The sequence below is a fragment of the Thamnophis sirtalis genome, unplaced genomic scaffold (genome assembly GCF_051295495.1).
Source record: "Thamnophis sirtalis isolate CommonGarterSnake01/CBP01778 unplaced genomic scaffold, rThaSir2_p1.2 scaffold_7, whole genome shotgun sequence".
In the NCBI taxonomy this organism is placed as follows: Eukaryota; Metazoa; Chordata; class Lepidosauria; order Squamata; family Natricidae; genus Thamnophis; species Thamnophis sirtalis.
In genome coordinates, this window is record NW_028261387.1 from 26,212,656 (window position 1) to 26,232,798 (window position 20,143).

At 40.6% G+C, this 20,143-nt stretch overlaps 1 protein-coding gene across 9 annotated transcripts in view; it reads left to right on the top strand.

Moving 5' to 3' along the window:
- Positions 1–20,143, top strand: part of DOCK7 (dedicator of cytokinesis 7) — a 150,343-nt gene that overhangs the window by 25,547 nt on the left and 104,653 nt on the right. For all 9 annotated transcript variants that reach the window (XM_087719564.1, XM_087719565.1, XM_087719566.1 and 6 more), the window contains exons 7-14: positions 2,259–2,344; positions 6,431–6,497; positions 7,067–7,216; positions 8,519–8,599; positions 10,033–10,198; positions 15,191–15,333; positions 15,751–15,844; positions 15,950–16,112. In XM_087719564.1, coding sequence (XP_087575690.1) covers positions 2,259–2,344; positions 6,431–6,497; positions 7,067–7,216; positions 8,519–8,599; positions 10,033–10,198; positions 15,191–15,333; positions 15,751–15,844; positions 15,950–16,112 — 950 coding nt within the window. The remainder of the gene's footprint in view (positions 1–2,258; positions 2,345–6,430; positions 6,498–7,066; positions 7,217–8,518; positions 8,600–10,032; positions 10,199–15,190; positions 15,334–15,750; positions 15,845–15,949; positions 16,113–20,143) is intronic.

The following is a 20,143-nucleotide window of genomic DNA, read 5'->3' on the forward strand; positions in this document are numbered from 1 at the left end:
GATTTAAATTAATTCGATTTAAATCATAATTTAAGGTGAGCCAAGGTGGCACAGTGGTTAGAGTGCAGTACTGCAGTCTATTTCAGCTGATCGCTAGCTGCAGTTCGACAGTTCAAATTTCACCGGCTCAAGGCTGACTCAGCCTTCCATCCTTCCGAGGTGGGTAAAATGAGACCCAGATTGTTGGGGGCAATATGTTAACTTTATAAACTGATTAGAGAGGACTGTAAAAGCACTATGAAGTGGTATATAAGTCTTAAGTGCTATTGCTATAATTTTTAAAGAGCAACTATCATCTGTGTCCTGCAGCAGCTCCTCCTCTGACCCGCTGTTGACTCAATGACAGGCCCAATATTGCAGAATATACAGCCTCATGCTACATAACTAAGCTCCATTTCATACTGAATAAACTAAATTATTAATGTATCTTAAATATAAAACCATCTTTAGATAGATTTTTATTCCAAAAGTATTTTATTAAAATAAATGTAATTAAAAAAATTGATTTAAATCAAAAAAATTGATTGAAATTTTAAAAAATGTTTTTTTTTTTTCTAAAAGAAATCATCGATTTTTATCCATCCTGATTCATACTAGTTCATGCTATGGACACAATTCCTGTTTATATGTTTGGCATTTTCATAGAAAGATAGTGTTGTGGTTCAACAGCGGCTGGCTGAGCTGTTGCTGGAATCTGACAGCGATGAACACTATGGGACTGCCCTGGAAGCTGAGGAAGACTGGGGGGGTGTTTGGAGTCAGAGCGGGGACTAGAGAGGCCTGTTGGCCACCAGATGGCGTCTGAGTCAGGGAGCAGTGAGGAAGAACAGAGGGAGGCTGTCCCTGACATACGTATGCGTAGGGCTGAGAGGAGGAGGGAGCAGCTTTGGAAAAAGGCTCATAGAAGGAAATAGGAACAGGTGGCTACTGATTGGCTCCTCCCGGAGAGCTTATAGGTGAGGCGACAGGAGGGAAATTTTGCAGGAAACAACAGTTTACTAATCCAGGCGTAGTGAAAGAATTTCGTGGGTTCAAGCCTTGTTTTCATAGAGATAATTTTCTGGGCTCCTAGCCAAGGGGTTGCTTATCTCCCTCCTTAGTTGTGGCAGATAGCCAAGTCTGCATCAGTATATATTAGAGGCTTGGGACAGAACAGATACTAAGCGTTTGCTTTTTACTAGTAGATATATGCACAGCTGTGAATTTCATAAATAACCAAAAAATATTAATAATAAAAATCTACCCAAGGGAAAGATGTCATCTAAAGATATTAATATGACTTTTCCTGCTGAGAATAAATTATCTATAAATAAGTCAGATGGAGTTATTTCTAAGTTGACAAACATAGTCCTATAGTGTGAATTGCCCATATGTTCCTTTCCCCTCTTCCATAGCCTGAAGCTCTGACCTGTGCTCTAAAACAAATGCTAACGTTTGCTTGTTCAACCACATTCCATCACAATGCAGGTTTTGGTGTGGTAGTTCTTGGCCAATAATCAGCAACCTTTGCCAAGTATAAAAGAACAAGTGTTTAGCCACATACCATCTTGATTTGTTTTATGGGATTATTACCAATTTTGCTTGAAGAAACAGTAATGAAAATATAATCCTTTTAGATATTGCTTCCCAGGGCACTTTTAAAGGTTTTTAGGTTGACCATGTTCCTATTGAAGGTCCTAAGCAGAGGAAAGCAACTCTTGCTTGGCAGAGAGGTGAAGCAGCCATGTTGCTTTAATCATACTGCTTCACTTTCCTCCTCTGCAATTTCATCTGGCATGAAAAGTACCCGGAGCAGGATTTTCCAGTGGTGCTCCACTCATGCCAACTTCTCTGCTACCTTCTGTGTGCATGATGCAGAGAAGACCCAAAGATGGTGGTGGTGGTAGTGGGGGAATGACATTCCTGTTTGGCTTAAGGAGACAGATAGTGGTACTTTCACAGCGTGAAGGCTTTCATTAAGGTTAATCCAGATTGCCTTGTAAACATAGGCAGATCTACAGAGAACTGAAGAAGCTTCTTGGATTAGAAGCAAAATGTCTCCAAGGAAAAACAAAGTCCAGTTGCCTTTTGAGAAAGCACCTTTGGGACAATCATGACCTGGATAAGTGAGAATTTCCATAGACGGGCAGATCTACATTTACAGTCCTACGAGCTGTAATCCGAAATTAAGCCCCTCTATGTACTATTAGTTTTTAGTTGCTACCAGTTGATCAATTTTTAATGCATTCCTTCCTTACTGGGTTTGCACCCAATTTTAGGAGGAGCCCATAGAAAGGCTTGGCATTCCAGAAATCCCCAAAGAGCACTTTGGTCAAAGGCTTCTTGTCAAGTGTTTGTCTCTAAAGTAAGTATTAACTTAGCCAGTTTGATTTTTCATTTTTGGAAATGCTGTTGTATTTTCTCCTCTATCAGAAGTGATTCGGAATTTAAGATAATTGCGAAGCGGGGAGGGGAAAAAGGACAGTCACATGGACACACATATACACAGACACACACATACACGTACATAATACTTATCTTGTCAAACTAAGGTTGCCAACTCCAGTGTTTTCCCACAAACATACGATTTCCACATTCTCTAAATAGCATTTAAATAGTGGAGGCACTATTAAATAGCAATTGAGTGCAGCTGAGGCAAATGACCTGTCTGAATGTTTCATATTCACAACTATGAATAATATGCCCCTTAGTTGCAAATTACTTTTATCTCTTCCCGCTTCTTCCCAAAAAAGAGTTGCTGAGGTGAATTTCTTCTGAATAAAATGTAAACTGAAATATACAGGCTTTTTAATTTGATGGAATGTAAGAGTACAAGATGGAGATTTATAATGCCATGCGCGGAGAAAATAGAAAAAGAGAACTTATTTTCCCATAACGTTAAACTCAAACCGTGCAATGAAGATTCAGTTTTTTGGCCTAGTGGTGAAGGCACCAGGCTAGAAAGCTGGAGGCCATGAGTTCAAATTGTCCCACCTCAGCTAGGAAAGCCATCTTAGTGACTTTGGGCCAATCACTCTCTCTCAGTCCAACCCACCTCACAGGGTGGTTGTTGTGGAGAAAATAGGAGGAGGAAGATGTGTTGGGTATATTCGCCACCTTGCGTTATTTGTAAAAATAATAAAGGCAGGATACAAATTAAATAAATAAAAATAAGGAAAAAAACCAAGAAAGAGATTAGAAATAGTGAACAGAAGCCTAGAATATGTAACTAATACATAGAATTTGCTGGTTGGGATAGAGCACCTTCTCCAATACAATAGTGACCAGATGGATTAAACATGAGCTAACCTAATACTCATGCAACAACACTAATTTCCATGCTGGTTGGGAATTCTGCAAGTTGCAATCCATTGCTTCTAAAAGGCACCACTTTAAGGCAAACCGAGGCTCAGAAATCCAAGATCTCTTTAAACCTTGAGGCAGCCAGCAAAGCATTCGCCGTGGAGCCAGGAAACTTGTTAAACAAGTTTAATGAAGTGGAGCTCCAGAATAGAGGGTTACCTGTAGTTGGTTCATTGCCTATAACTCTTCTCTAATAACAGGAGGTAAAAATTTTACTGCTATTCCCTTAGAGAAATAAAGCACAAAACTGATTTTCCACATGACTTTATTCATCTTGTCTGTCCTTAGTTCTGTCAACATTTCTTGTCAGGGAGCGCCAGTTACTAGAGCTTTTGAAACTGAGATGTAAGTGGGACTTACCGTAACTCCTAGTGCAGGGTTGCACATCTCTGCCCCCTTTACAAGCTGTGGACTTCAACTCCAAGAATTCCTGAGTCAGCTGGGAGTTTAAGGCCACAAGTCGTAAAGGGGCCAGAGTTGCCCACCCCATTCTAGAGGGAAACAAAAGTCCTGGCATTAATTCAGCTAATTCTGAGCATTTTTCTGTTACAGTGTTCCATAAGACCCTACAACATAAAGTCGTACACATGCAACAAAGTAGTATATCAATAGGCCCTTTGCTGAGCACTATTACTGTTAGATCTCAGAAAGGATATTTAACATAAAGAGCTCCTGAGTATTTTGTACGGATGTTCCAGAAGCAGTCAGAACTTTGTCAAGTTTCCCAAAAGGAGACTTGTGCTTTGGTGGACTGAATGATGGGAGTTAAGATATGGAAGGCTGAAATCCACTAAGTTGGAGCCTTGTGTGCCAAAAATAAAAACTTCAAAATTGACTCTGTCAGCCCAGTACAAATGCAAAGGGAAAAATCTATAAATCTATTTTGCTAAATGTGTGGATAGCTGGGGAACTTCAGCAGATAATGAAAGTCTGGAAATTTTTAACATATATGTCAGCCTGGTGTATTGTTGTTAGGCGGCGCAAAGTCAGAAGAAATCTCAATTTATCATTTACAAGAATGGGGGACACAGATGATGAGCAGAATCACTAATACGTTTTGTTTTGTAAATGAATACGGCTGTTGTCAAGTATCTACTTAGATTCATGGTCTGGGAAACCAATAGCGCTTTTCATCTCTGTTAAGTGAACTGTAGGATAAATAGAATCAGGAAATAAGAAAGAAAATATTCAAGAAAACAAAGGCTTAAAACACTGCTAGTAATTTAGAACAGTAGGGTATTCTCATGTTGCGACTGAGCTGTGTGCTGAAATAGATGCCTTTGTTCCTTCTACAAGTGCTCAGTTTCCTCCTCTTGAGTTTCTTGGGCCACAAATGTTGCCCCCCCCCCAGTTTCAATAACTGCCATTGAGCTTTAACATGGCAAAAGGGAGAAATTATTAAATATATGGGGAAATGATGCCAATTGCAGTTATATTGATCATATGTTTTTCTCAGTATGGGCCTGGGCATGCTATATGAATATGTTCACTGTGTTGAACAAAATCACCACATTAATAAAAAAATTAAATTTTAACATGATGTCCTGAGCTGTGGAGCCTTGTTATTTTTCCAAGTTATAATTGCAAACCTTTTTTTTAATGATTCCTGGTTTATTTTGTAGAAATCAGATAAGGGCTTTAGTTTGGACTACAAAGATTTAAAGTTCCCACTTAGTTTAATCCTTAGTTAAAAGTATTTCTGAAGAAGATGGCTATACGCAAGCACACAGTTCATACTATCTACACAAAAGTAACAATATCAAAAATATTTACTTTTTCTTTTGGTCAAAAATCTTTACAGTAGAACCTTTCTATGCCAACTTGGGTAGGCAAATTATTATGCTTTTTTTGAAACTTCAGAAGATGAAGCTTTGGTTTTGTACATGTGAAAATGTTTTTGGAATTTATAGAGATCAGTCATTTATGTTTGTAACATTTATAGGCTGTGTTAGGTAAATGTAAAGGTTCCCCCCACATAGTCGTTTCTGGCTCTAGGCACGGTGTTTATCTCCATTTCTAAGTCAAGGAGCCAGCTCTGTCCAAAGACATGTGGCTGGCATGACTAAATGCTGAAGGTGCATGGAGCACTGTTACCTTCCCATCAAAGTGATCCCTATTTTTCTACTTTCATTTTTTATGTGCTTTGGAACAGCTAGGTTGGCAGAAGCTGGGACAAGTAATGGAAGCTCACTCCGTTACGTGGTTCTAGGGATTCGAATCACTGAACTGCCAACCTTCTGATCAACAAGCTCAGCGTCTTAGCCTGAGCCACCGCATCCCTTAGCCTGTGTTAGGGTTATATAAATGGATAGAAAGTTTATTAATAGGTTAGTAATTCAACCATATAAAAAAACAAACCAAAATATACAGGCTCTAATCATAGATAACAGAAAATACAATATGAAAGATCTATTCTTTCTTGGCCTTTTAGCTGAGATTAAATGAAGTATGTAGAAGTTGGTTGAATCCAATGTTAAAAACAGTGTGGAAAAATGTGCAGTTGCACAACCAGTGAAAGATTTTGCCCTTGCACATCTCATTCTTTTTATTGAGTTGACATATTGAGGTAACTTTATGTATATAAAGCAGCATTCAGAGAGACTTGATTTTTTAATACCTGTATTATAATATCTTACTATCCTTGCAATTGTGCTCAAAGCTTTTATTTGGTTGCTATTGTATGCATCTTGGTGAAATACCTTGAGGTACTTGAATGCTTAAACCAATGGCCCCCAACCTTTTGGGCACCAGGGACTAGTTCCATGGAGAGAGATTTTTCCATGCACCAGCGGGGGCCTGGTTTTACTTGTTGACTGCATCCCGTGGATGGGGCTTCACTTGTTTGTGCGGCCCAGTTTCTGTCATGCCGTGGCCCAGTGCTGGTCCCTGGACTGGGGATTGGGGACCCCTGGCTTAAGCAATGCTTATTAGTGTTAGATTCTTAAAGTCATAGAATAGAATCATTGTAGTCAGTCATAATCCTAATTAAATATCTCTCTGTGTGCCTGTGGAGTACATATAGTTGAAGTGAAATGAAGGTGGTTGTGTGTAATGATGGTTGTAATTAATCTTTTTCTTTTCTCGGAAGATTTGAAATTGAAATAGAGCCCATTTTTGCAAGTTTGGCATTATACGATGTTAAAGAAAAGAAGAAGGTAAGTTGAGGCTTACTTACTCCGGATGGAACTTGAATGCAGTATACTATATGAGATATTAGTGCTTCTATGCTCAGCACTTGTAATGTTGCCTTTATTTTGTTTACCATTATGATATAAGAATTACATCAACAAATTCAAAATGGAAAGGCAGTCCATTTGAGGAATAACAGAAAAGTCACTGTACTGTAGGCCAAACTGTGTCACAAGTGACTCTAGCAAATGTATGAACAGCAGGTGTTCAGACACAATTATAGCTTTAATCCAAAAGACCACGTTTGCCCAGCCTCAATTAATCCATGCTTGGTTTAAAGTGTGCTTGACAGGTATGCATACATATGCACATTCCAAATCACATTTTGCCCTCCTAATCTGAGCCTTGTGCAGTCCTAAATGGCATAAAACAATGTGAAAATATAAAAAGTATCTTAAGTTATCTCTAGTGGTTATAAGAGTAGCTATATTATGAATGGTATGAAATTTTAAAATTCTGTATTTGGTGAAGAATATTTATTTATTTGTCTGTATGACTAGTTAATAACCTGTAATTAGCTAGCTTCTTGTTTTAGATTTCAGAGAACTTTTTCTTTGATTTAAACTCCGAACAAATGAAAAGCATGCTGCGACCTCATGTTCCCCCTGCGGCCATAACCACTTTGGCTCGTTCAGCCATCTTTTCTATTACATACCCTTCCCAAGATGTCTTTCTGGTAATAAAGGTAAGATTTTTCTTCTCTTGTTCAAAAAAAGAATATTTTATGTGATGATAAAGGTTGGGAATGTAGCTGTCCAATATATGAGTATTTAAAAATTAGAGATGAAAGTCATTTAAAAGTCTGCTGGAATATATAATTTCATAAGACTTGAATATTGTTCGTAGGTAATCATCTCTCTTTATATAGGTAGGGAGAAATATACAAGGTGTAGATGAAGAAATTGTTTTTAAGAGAAACAGCAGAGCCAAATAACAAAGCACTATATAAATGCATACATATACACACCATTCTTAAAGGAAATAAATCCTGACTGTTCTTTGGAAGGACAGCTACTGAAGCTGAAGTTCAAATAGTTTGGTCACCTAAAGAGAAGTGAGGATTCATTGGAAAAGCCCTCATGTTGGAAAAGATGGAAGGCAAAAGAAGAAGGGGATAGCAGAGTATGAGATGGTTAGATAGTGTTAACAACGCAATGAACATGAACTTGGGCAAACCCTATGAGACAATGGAGGACAGGGAGGAACCTGACATTCTATGATGTGTGAAGAGTTGGACACGACTTAGTGACTGAACAACCACAAAATACACAACATAAAATGCATTATCAAGAAATGAAAGAAGTTTGGCAGAGGTCAATTCCTTCCCCTTTCTCAAAAATGTAAGTGATGGCACAGGTGATAGCCCTGACCCTGTGTTTAGATGTTGTGTTCTATTATTGGAAATTACATATGCTTTCTTGGACATATTTTCATATACAACAGGGAGTATGCCTGCAGATTATACATGTATAGCTACTACCTAAATGCTGATTTTTGTCCTTCCTCTCCTCCTGTGGTTACCCTACATTTGTAAGTGTTCCTTGATCATTCCAGGCCTTACATACGTAAGAAACACCTATTAATGGGCAAGGGCATAAGCTCTGCTAAATGAACAAATGAAAACAAGATGTATAATTAGGCTGGTCTCCCAGTAGGGAATTTTAGAGAATTTTCATATTGATGAAGACTTGAGTCCATAACAAGCAAATCTAAAAAGATGGGACTTCTTATTCTCTTAGTCAGAAATTTCAAATTGGCAATTGGGAGATAAGGAATTGGCCTGTCCTCCTTTGTACAGATGTGACTGCACCTGCTTTTTACCTTTATGACTGTGGCTTATATAACTAGTCACAAAAAATTACCTCTCTTCCTAGCTGTAGAATTTAGTAATTGATTGGAAAGTTCAACTTCAATCACATATTGTATATATGAAACATGTTTCCTAAATCATACCAATCCTCCTTTCTGCCGCCTTTTCTTTGAGTAGTTGGAAAAGGTACTACAACAAGGAGATATTGGGGAATGTGCTGAGCCATATATGATTATGAAAGAAGCAGATGCTGCAAAGGTAAGCACTTTTTAAATTTTTCATCCAAAAGTATATTGTGCCCTGCACTTAACAGTAGATTGTTATATTCATTAAAGAAAGGGGAGCAGTTCACATATAAGAGATACAAATCATGAATTGCAAGTCATTCTACTGACAAATAGTGCAAAATGAAGCAATTTGCAGTAATTCCCATTCCCCTTGTATTTTAGCCTTTTGGAGATGCCAAAGTTGCTAAAGTTTCTATCTATTCTGTTCTGCTTCTGAAACCCATTCTCATAAGTAATTTGCTTGAGTAAATTTTTGGGAGGATTTAGACATATTGCTCAATTAGATTTGCCACTATGTGACTAAGCCAAAATCTTGTATCTTGACTCTTGCCTCTTTGCATCATGTCCCCATTCTTCCTCTTTAAATGAAAATTTGTGGTTTACTGTTGCCCCATAACATAATTATGTGCTATAATAAATGGAAAGCTACCAAGATAATGGTTTGAAATTCTGCTCTGTAAAAAAATAGAAGAAGCCCTCCACAATTGAGCCCCAAATTTCTTTTTCTCAGTGACACGGTTGTTAAATGAGTTTTGTCCCATTTTATGACTTTTCTTGCCACAATGTTGTTGTTAAGTGCAGTTGTTCAGTTAGTATCACGGTTGTTCAAGTGAATATGGCTTCCCCATCGACTTTGTTTGTCAAAAGGTCACAAAAGATAATCACATGACCCCAAGACACCGCAGCTGATATAACTATGATTCAGTTGCCAAGCATCCAAATCCAAATTTCACACTTATAACCACTGTAGCATCCCCATGGTTGTAAGTGTGAAAAACAGCCATAGGTCACTATTTTCAGTGCTGTTGTAACTTCAAAAAGTCACTAACTGAATGGTTTTAAATCGAGGACTACCCATATTTAACTATAAAATATTGTTAATACTTTAGAGGTATTGGCATAAATCTAGAAAGAATTCTGAATAAATAATAGCTCTGTTTGAGCTGCTTTTTTATAATCTTGCATCAGTCTCCTTTTGTTTGGTTGCAACAGATATTTCCTCTTGTAGATACAGTGTAACTTGTAACTGTTTAGAGATATATTGTGAGAATTCTTTTGGGTTCTATTAGTGACTTAATTGTAAATTCTGTGATTTTCACTTTCAACTAGAGGCAAGTCCTTTCATTTGACCATGCATATTTAAACCACATTTAAAGGTTAATTTCATTACTTAACATAATATTAGGAAAAAATCTTTAATTCATTTGAGGAATATATACAATCAAATGCTTCAATTAAACAAATCCTTATTTCCGACAGTATATTAAAAATAATTCTTAGAAATATGCCAAGTTTCAGCTTTTAAACATGAACTGACATATTATAATTAGCAGAGAACTATTAATGTTTTAGAAATATTTCAGTTGTGTGAACAGGTTTATTTGCTTGTTTTTATTTTTGCAGAACAAGGAAAAACTAGACAAACTGAAAAGCCAATCAGAACAATTTTGCCAAAGACTTGGCAAATATCGCATGCCTTTTGCGTGGACTGCTATTCATTTAATGAATATAGTCAGTAGTGCTGGAAGTTTGGAAAGAGATTCTGCAGAAGTAGAAATTGCCACTGGAGGTAGATATCTAAACATTACAAAAAATTGAAAATAAGTCTTAGCAAAAAACCAATATGTGAAATTGTTTGCTTTTTTTAAACTACTTACTTACTAGCCGCAATATTTGTTTTGAGTTATGTACTATCTGTTACTTTAAAAAACTGCATTTCATTACTAGTGGAAATAAATGCACATATAGTATATATTTAGAATATAGAATATGCTGCTGAAAACAAGCAAATGGATTAGAGATGCAAAGGACTGCAGATTTTGCTGCCAAAAAGCTAGGTTACCCAGTGGGTTTTAGTGTCTGGTGAATTTTAATATTTTTGGAATGTGGAGTCCTTGGTGCTCTCTGAGCTTGGTTGCTTTCTTGCAGATGTTTCATTACCCAAGTAGGTAACATCTTCAAGGCTAGAAGGGAATGTGGTTTGTAATGCCTGAACAGAACTTACCTTCCCTTTTTTTCTTTTCATCTGGTTCAGATAATTCTTCCCCTTATCTTAATCCAAGTTTATTCTATTTTGTTGCCTCTTTCTTTCTTTCTTTCTTTCTTTCTTTCTTTCTTTCTTTCTTTCTTTCTTTCTTTCTTTCTTTCTTTCTTTCTTTCTTTCTTTTTCACCCTACCTCCCTCCATTTCTGCAGCTGCCCATTTCAGTCAATGATACTGGTGTCAACTCATAAAGCTAAGTTAGCTGAGTTAATTAGGGCATCTTACGGAAACCTGACAACTGGATGGCTTACAATTCAAAAAGGAAAAAAAAACATAATTATTAAAAATACTAAAAACATTTTAAACCAATAAAAAACATAAAGCATTCAGATTAAATATACATAGGAGCAAGCTACTTGGCCAGATAGCAATATAGCCAATTGGGTCCTTAACATATTCAGCATCAGAGGCACGGGAACATAGCCAAGTTTTTAAGCCTTTATGAAAGGCTTAGAGGTTTAGAGCGAAGTACAAACAACTGTTGGGGGAGACTAAAGGGGAAGTTGACAAAAAGGGCAAATCTTGCTGGATATCAACCTCTTCCAGAAATAGATTAGTTCTTCCTTTCATAAAACAGAGAGCTAAGTTTGGTAGTGGTTAAGGTGCTGACCTAGAAACCGGAAATGGTTAGTTCCAGTCCTGCCTTAGGCAAGAAAGCTGGCTGGGTGACTTTGAGCTAGTCATACTTTCTCAGCTCAGCTCATCTCACTGGTTTCTTGTTGTAGAGAAAATAGACAGAAGTATTAGGTATGTTGCTATACATACACATATAATAAAAATATAATGTAGAACTGTCCAGGCCTGCTCTAATTATTTTTCTGCAAAATGTAGGTTACTGCTGTATTTCTTTTGACCATCACAGAGTTTGGATTGAGTCAGTGGTGGGTTCCGGATCTCATCACAACCGGTACACTGTGACGAGGCCGGGCATCCACCACATGCATGTGCGCTGTGCACACATGCACACCCACTGCCCAGCGATGCTCCAGCTGCTCGGTGGAGCGTTGAGCAGGCGCAGTATGCTGCGTGCGCATGCGCAAATGGCCCAGTTGGCTCAAATACAGGTAAGGAACGCGGGTGGGCCCTCCAAAGCACCATTCCAGTACAGTGCCCCTTACTGGGGCGTACCTGCCATGCCAGAACCCACCACTGGATTGAGTATGCTACACAATACATATTTATTAACTTCCATTTCATTTTTTTCATTTTTACTAAATCCGTCTGTCCTCCCTCCCTCCCTCCCTCCCATAAAGCTGCCTCAACTCAGAGGCAAACTGGCTGGATAGTATTTTATTTATTTATTCAGTTTATATTGCCTTCCATCTCACATACGTACATGGTATTGGATGGCTTATGAAGTTAAAAACACACCAAAAGTACAAAAATAATCAGATACATGAAAACATTCAGCATTACAAACAATAAAAAACTGTAATAACCATAAAAAACATAATCAGCATGCAATTAAAACCAACACAAGCCAGACATTTCAAATATTCATACCACCAACCTATCTTATGGGAATCTATGGGAAAAGCCAGTTTGTAAAGAAATGCTTAAACGCTTGAAGCCACTCCCAAAGGGCAGGAACAGAGAAGACTCCATGATGCTGCCCAGTGAATGAGATTTGAAGTTCAGGATGAGCAGAAGTAATGAATGAGAGGCAGTCTCTGAGCCACATTCAATGTCATAAAGGAGTTTACAGTTGGTGACCGCCATTTTGTGACTGGAAGCTCAGTTGCAAAGTTCACATAGCAGAGATATTTCAAGGACTTACCAAGATGTATCCATAGCTTTTTCCGCTGCTTATTCTGCATGAGCTGTAGATCTAAAGTGGTCTTCAGAGGTAGCTTTATGTAGAGCACATTGCAGTAATCCATATTTGAAGTGACCAAATATGAGTGACCATGAGGAGAGATGAGCAATTGGTCATTAGATGATTCTGTGCAAAGAACCAACCACTGCTATTTGTTCCTTGAACAGGCAGATCGTGTGAGTTCTGGATAAGTACACATCAGCTCTGTGTAATTCCATTCAGAGCCAAAGATAAAAAATCAACAGGACCAGACAATTTATGCACCCATAAGTATTTGGTCTTTTCAGGAGTAAACTTTAGCTTGTTACTCCCATCCAGGCCCAGGAAACTTCCAGACACAGACATGAATTGACATAGCATAACTAGTACACTGGAGATACCTGATCTCACGTTGCTGAATAGCAGCCAGTAATTTCATGTAAATGATTAATAGGAGAGGTGAGAATATCAAGCCCTGAGGTACTCTGCAAACCCTGTGGTTGGATAGACCTCCCTCCACTTGGCAACATAAACTGAAACTGGTCACAGAGAAGAAAAACTACTTCAACAACATGCTTACTACTTCATGGATCCAAGTTCACATTCTTTTCCAGGAAGACTCTAGCCACTAGGAATTGGCATTAAGAGAAGAATTGCTACGTTTTCCTGCTCTTAGCACCAAGTGTAATTTCTTATACGGTTTCTTACATATGCTTGGTCTGATTCTACTCTTGTCTTTTTTTCAGTAGCATCTAGGCATTCCTTCTACTAGGCATTCCTTCTACTATTCCATCTCTCATAACCCTTTGGAATACCAAGGAGTACTACAGGACTCACACACAGAAAAGTGCATTGATATAATTGGACACAAGATCGTCAGTGCACATCTATTTCAAATGGAGACCAAGACCATCAGATCCCCAGGAAAAGAAATCCCAACCTTTCTAAAATCCATCTGGGTCTATTAGTCACTTGGGACAGTCTAATTACATAGCTTCTGACTTTTCTGTGGACAGAGGGCAGCACTAGGAAGCCAAAAGCAAAGTGATTTGTCCTTGGTAAAGAAATGATGGTAATGTAATCCATCTTCAGTTCACAACTGCCCAGAGACAAAAAAATAGTAGATTCAGTATGTGATCCTTGATACATATTGGACCAGTGGTGGGATACGCCCGGTTCATGCTGGGAGCACCAGGTACCGTTTTGGTACGGTGCTCCGGAGGGACCACCCACCCGCCAGTCCTCCTTACCTGTATTTGAGCCGATCGGGGCTTTGGCGCACACGCATGGAGCATATGGCGCCTGTGCAATGCTGCGCCAAAAAGCTGGAGCATCGCGGGCGGTAAGTATGCATGTGCACATTGCGCATGTGCTGGACTCCCGGCCCCATTGCAGTGTACCGGTTGCAATGGGATCCAGAACCCACCACTGTATTGGACCCTCAAAAATTTGGTTCCGATCACAATGGCCATAATTACTGTGGCACACCAGCTTTATGACACACAAGGGCAACGTTTCCACAAATTAACAGTTTTGCAGAGTCTGCTGCAGACTTGATAAAGCAAGCTTTAGTGGCCAGTACAACATTTGCAAATCAACCTGCTTCCTAGGGACCGCCTAGGACAGTGATGGTGAACCTTTTCAGCACCAAGTGTCCAAACCGGAATGCGTGTGCATGTGCGCGCATGCATGTGCCGGAGTGCCGAAAATCCGAAGGCCTGCTGGCCAGCCTGTTTTTGGCCATTTTTGGCCATTTGTCCAGCCGTTTAGGGCCGTTTTCCAGGCCATTTTCCAGGCTGTTTTCAGGCCGTTTTCCAGCACTCCAGCCCCCACAGAGACCAGCTGGCCGGCACGCATGAAACCAGAAGAGCAACTGGCGATGGCACGTGTGTCCACAGAGAAGGCTCTGTGTGCCACCTCTGGCACGCATGCCACACAGGTTCACCCTCACAGACCTAGGATCTCACAACATGTTATCTATGGCATAAATCCTCCAAATTTGTTAAGGCATTTGGATGACTGCTGTTACTCCAAACTTTGGGGTTGCAATTGGTGCCAAAGCCAAAACTCAGATGAGCCTATCTGCAAGAAGTGATCACCCAGTCTGAGTGATTCATATCAAATTAGTTGTCTCATCCATTATAAGATCATGGGTCTTATCACTGCTTTGTTATATATCTTCCTGGCATTTACCAGGCCTTCTGAGAATCCTTGTGTACAGCTCATGAAATAAAATGGATAATCCTGCAATAAAAAATAGAATGATCTTTTAGAGATTTTATTCCTAGTCCATCTGCTGTTTTCTAAAACTATTCTGCTAAATCCTATGAAAATGTTACTGACTGGCGAACTCACAAGAGTGATTTTATTATTGCAAAGCATCATGGAGTATTTTATTGTTGGATACTATTCAGTATTCAGAATTTTGCTTATTTATATTTCCTGTTTCTAAACCACCCATATTTTTCATAATGACTAACTTCATCATTTTTTTGAGAAATAAAGACATAAATTGCCATGTGATTTATAATAAGCAGAAGCCACTTGGTGTGGTTGTTGTGAAGGAAGTAAGTAAGGATAATGACTGCTTTGTGCATTTTTGATGCCTCAGGAGTAAAATTGTGTTAGCATAACTGTCTCTTTATCTTGTTTTTCCCACAGTTCATACAGCTAACTTTCAAAAGTAATTATGAAAGTTTTATTTCTCTTACTTTTTTTTTAAAGAACGCAAAGGATCTTGGTCTGAAAGAAGAAATTCTAGCATTGTTGGTAGGCGTTCTCTAGAAAGAACCACTAGTGGGGATGAGGCCTGTAACCTGACTAATTTTAGACCAGCTACTTTGACAGTGACAAACTTCTTTAAACAGGTATTCCACCAATCTTGATATATTTACTCTTGCCGCAACTAGTCATATGTTGTTATTGTTATTATTTTAGAATATGTTATCCTAACTAGTTAAAGTTTCATTAGGCCTTCAAGAACTTCCCCATTGACTTTGCTTGTCAGAAGGTAGCAAAAGGTGATCCCATGACCCCAGGACACTGCAATTGTTATAAATATGAGCCAGTTGCCAAGCATCCAAATTTTGATCACTATAGGGAAGCTGCAACAGTCATAAGTGTGAAAAATGGTCAAGTCACTTTTTTCAGTGCTGTTGTACATTCAAATGGTCACTAAATGAATGGTTGTAAGTCAAGGGCTACTGTATAGAGGAGGACAACAATAGTGGTGGAGACTTGTTACATGGCTGGAAATGATTGCTTCCTTTATTTATCAATTATAGGAAGGTGACCGGTTGAGTGATGAAGATTTATACAAATTCCTTGCGGATATGAAGAGGCCTTCTTCTGTTTTAAGACGCCTGAGACCTATCACAGGTATAGTGTACATATCACTGCTGAAAAACATTGAAGGTCAGTTTTTGTTTTCTAGGCAAATGGTTATTTTAAAGTTTGATTATACTATAATTTGTCATTCCATAGCTCAGTTGAAGATTGATATTTCTCCAGCCCCAGAGAACCCACACTATTGTCTAACTCCAGAGCTGTTGCAAGTAAAACTTTACCCAGATAGTAGAGTTCGACCAACAAGAGAGATCTTGGAATTTCCTGCAAGAGATGTTTATATTCCAAATACAACTTATAGGTAAGAAGAAAAAAAATAATTTTAGCACATTCAAGTTTTGCAAACTTATTTTATATTCTGTTATTCTTCATGCAAACATAATTGGCTGAGGCAAATTGTATAGAGGTTGTGGAACACATTGAGACAAATTACTTTTTCAGTAATTGACCAATTATTGCTATAGATGATAGATTTTATGTTCCTCATTGAACCTAAACCACGTTCACCTTATGCTGTTGTTTTTGAATTGTATCAGTTAATTTGTATCACTGGTTTTCAGTTTAGCTTATATTCAGAAGATCATTTATGACACCAAAAGCTTAATTACCAGAATTTATTTTTTGTGTTCATTTAATTTGAATAGTTGAAAGTTGAGTAGAAAAGAATCTTTTCTCTTTGGTCTTTACGAGATATAACCTAAATGTTGAATTAACCTTGTTTTGCTTGAATTCCATCTATTCTTTACCTGTGTAATATCACCACTAGATCAAAACAAAAAATATCATTGCTAAGGGAATATGTGTGAATAGAATGGAATATTTAAATATGATTATAATTTAAATATTCCATTTAAATTATAATAAAGGTACTAGGACTGCTACATACTTTAGTGTGCTACTCCACTAAGATCTGGATGAAGGAAATACAACAATGGGGGAAATTGTGTGCTCCTATTGTTAATGAAACTAGTTCAAGAATGGATTAGATTTTTCATGGTATTTTAATTTAAAAAATGTAGGGTCACATTACCTAAAGAAAGCATATATAGTACAGTACTATATTGGGTCTAGAAAAATGCAGACAAACCTTTAGATAAGTGGTTCCCAACCTTTTTTTGGCCATGCCCCACCTAAGCATTTCTAAAATCCTGACCCCCCCCCCAGGTGACATATAATTCTTACTTTACTCAAAAAGTGAACTCTAGTCATGTGGAGGAAGCCTAAAAGGCCATTAACTTGGTTTAAACAAGATTCAGATTTCCCCCATTAAAAATCAAATTGCCCCACATTGGGAACCACTGCTCTAGATGGTGCAAAGATATAATAAATGAACTCTGCTTTCATCTGTTGGTCATCCAGGTGTTTGCTACCAGCTTTGATAGCTATAACTGTGCTTTAGTTCTTTTCCACTGCAAATAATATGGACATTTATCATGCTTAAGTAACCTAGTTCTATATTATGAAAGTGGTACGACAGCTAGAGAGGCATGCTGCCTGTCTCACAATGCTGAAAACAGGGTCATTTAAACAAAGACGAAGAGCATTATTTTGCAAATAGACGGTATTGGGCTCTGGTTGCTGGTGTAGGTATTGGCTGCTTGCTAGATGTTTTGTCACCACTTGCTTAGCACAGCTTCCTGCAGCCTCAGCTAACTTCTGTTTTAGGGAAGTAAAAGAGCTTTCCCATCTCTTTTCTTTGCTCCCACAGCAACCAAACAATTCCTTTGATATTAATCAATTGATAGTCAAAAACTGTCAACCTGGTCTCTGAGGTGGGGTGTGGGAGGAGTCACTGAATGGGTATTGTTACGGCCCAATTGCCTGGAGACTGAGGTAAATCTGAGGACACTCCCTCTGTTCCTCCTGGTGACTCCCCAGATTAACCTCAGTCTTTAGCCTAACAGGAGCTATTCAGTGACTCTCCAGTAATTAGCATTTAGTTTAGTATTTTTTTGTAGTATTTTTCCCTTTTTTGCTAGATCTGCAGCTTTTGCAGCTTTTTATTTTTTGCCTCTCCTACCTCGGTTTTCGTGCCCTTTTTCTGCCTGCCTAAGCGCAATCCGCGTTCGTTGTAGTTTTGCAGGCCCCGCAACACTGGCATCTGGTGGAAGGGGGGGGGGCAAAAGCTGAGCCTCGAGTGCCGCTGCCGTCCGGAGAAGAGGAAGCCAACCGAATCCACGAAGACTTCGGAGGCAGCAAGATGAGGAAGGAGCGGTTCACCCAGAACCGCTCTAGGCATCAGACTGCGTGGTTGGCGGTTGCCATCTTGGAAAGCAGGGCGCACGCGCAGAGCACCAAGGTGACTGTTCTCAGTTGCTGCAGCTCCCCAGCATCTCAGGACACAGGATCGTCGGGCCCAAGCTCCGTCCGGCCATCCGGAGAGGGCCAGCGCAAGGCGGTGCAGCATTCTCTGTTCGACCCACAGGTCGGCGGGTGGCTAGGAAGACTGCGGATCTGAAGGAGCACCGGATCCGTGAAGTCCAGGAGACCAGGCCTAGTGGAGGTAGAGAGAAGGAGAGAGAGAGAAGGAGAGAGAAGGATTCACAACTGTGAATACTGCGATGGTGGATGCCATGAGGAGCAAGGGAGCAGTGGCTCCCAGCTCTCCAGGGCCTTCTGACCTGGGCGAGGGAACCTCTAGGGGGGTAGGCCCAAGGCCCAGGGGGAGATCACTTCCTAGGAAGTGTTCCGCCAAATCTTCCAGAAGGGAAGAGGCCCCTTCTACCAGGGTGACCAGTAGGAGGGCTAGGGATTGTATCAGCCCCTCCCCAGCTAGGTCATGCTCTCCCTGCAGGCCCCCTTCTCTATTACAGGAACTTGGCTCTCCAGGTCCAGAGAGGCGTTCGAGGGAATGTAGTCCCCTGTCCCCCCTCTATCTCCCTCTCATTCACCGGGGGCGAGGGGGGACCTCTTTGGACGTAGGGCAGTGGGTTCTCCCAGGCAGCGCTTGGTCCCTCAGGCCACTGAACTCAGGGACAGGACAACAGGGGACCTCCTATCCTTTCCCCTGCCTACCCAGAACTGCCTGAAAGTTTCCAGAAAGTGCTGGCCAGGGCCATTGCAGATGGCATCGCCTCGGGCATGCAGCACCAGTTTCAGGGAGCCAGGTCCCGGTCTACCCGTGGTGCTCCACGGGATCACACAGCCAGGCCAGAGTCTCCAGCCCCCAGGGACTCCCAAGCCTCATCACCTTCCACTGGCAGCGAGGGCTCGGAGTTGGGGGGGGGGAAACAGAAGGATTTGGGGTTTTCAGAGGATGAGGACCCCTCAGCTCCAGAGACCCCCTCCATTGCAGGGTTATTCCCCCCCGCATTGTTCAGTTCCCTTCTGCGCAAGGCCAAGGCCACAGCAGATCTGGATCCTCTTTCGGCTCCTAGCCAGAACCCCACCCCTAGCACTAGTGGTGGGAAGAAGAAGCAGGGCGCCTTTCATAGGCCCCAGGTTGAGAAGGAGGAGATCCCCACCCCGGACCTCTTCCTGGAGGTTCTCAAGTCCCAGTGAACCAAGCTGGTTCTTTCCCCACTCCTGGGAGTAATGATCGTAGGTTCTAAACCTAAATGCATCCTTTACCCAAGCATTGCAGGTGCCTTCCGTGGACGCTCCAGTGGCAGCCTTGGCCTCCGCTTCCTCCGTAGTAACAGGAGATATCTCCAGCTGTCTAAAGGCAGAGGACAGGAGAGCGGAGCTGGTCATGCGTAAGACCTTCCAGGCTGTCTCATGGGCTATCAAGGCAGCGGCCGCCACATCTTTCTTTAATAGATCCACCATCTTGTGGCTGGAGCAGATCTGGGATAGGACACCCGCTTCAGATGTAAGGCTCCAACAGGACATCACAAAGCTGCTGACGGTGACCCAGTTCTCGGCCGACGCAACCCTGGATGTGGTAAATTATTCCTCCAGGAACTTATCATCTTCGGTGGCATCCAAATGCCTTTTATGGCTTCGTCACTGACAGGCTGAGGTCCAGGCAAAGTGGCCCCTGGCAGAGGTGGAGTACACAGGAGACAAGCTCTTTGGACCTGCTTTGGACCCCATCCTCGTCGAGAATAAAAACAAAAGGAAGGTCTTCCCATCCACCACCAGACGCGCAGATCACCGAGTGGCGCCCTACGCCAGGAAAGCCTCATACCGACCACCGGAGCAGGACAACCAGCCACAAAGATACTCTGCTCCCAGGTACTCCAGACAGGGGGACAGGCAGTTCTCCAGGGAGAGGTTTAGACCCCAGCAGGCCGGCAAGTGGCCCTTTCGAGGGGGGGTGCTCTTTCCGCAGGGGTAAGTGATTCGGGATTGAATCTACCCATCAGCGGTCGCCTCTCTTTCTTCACAGAC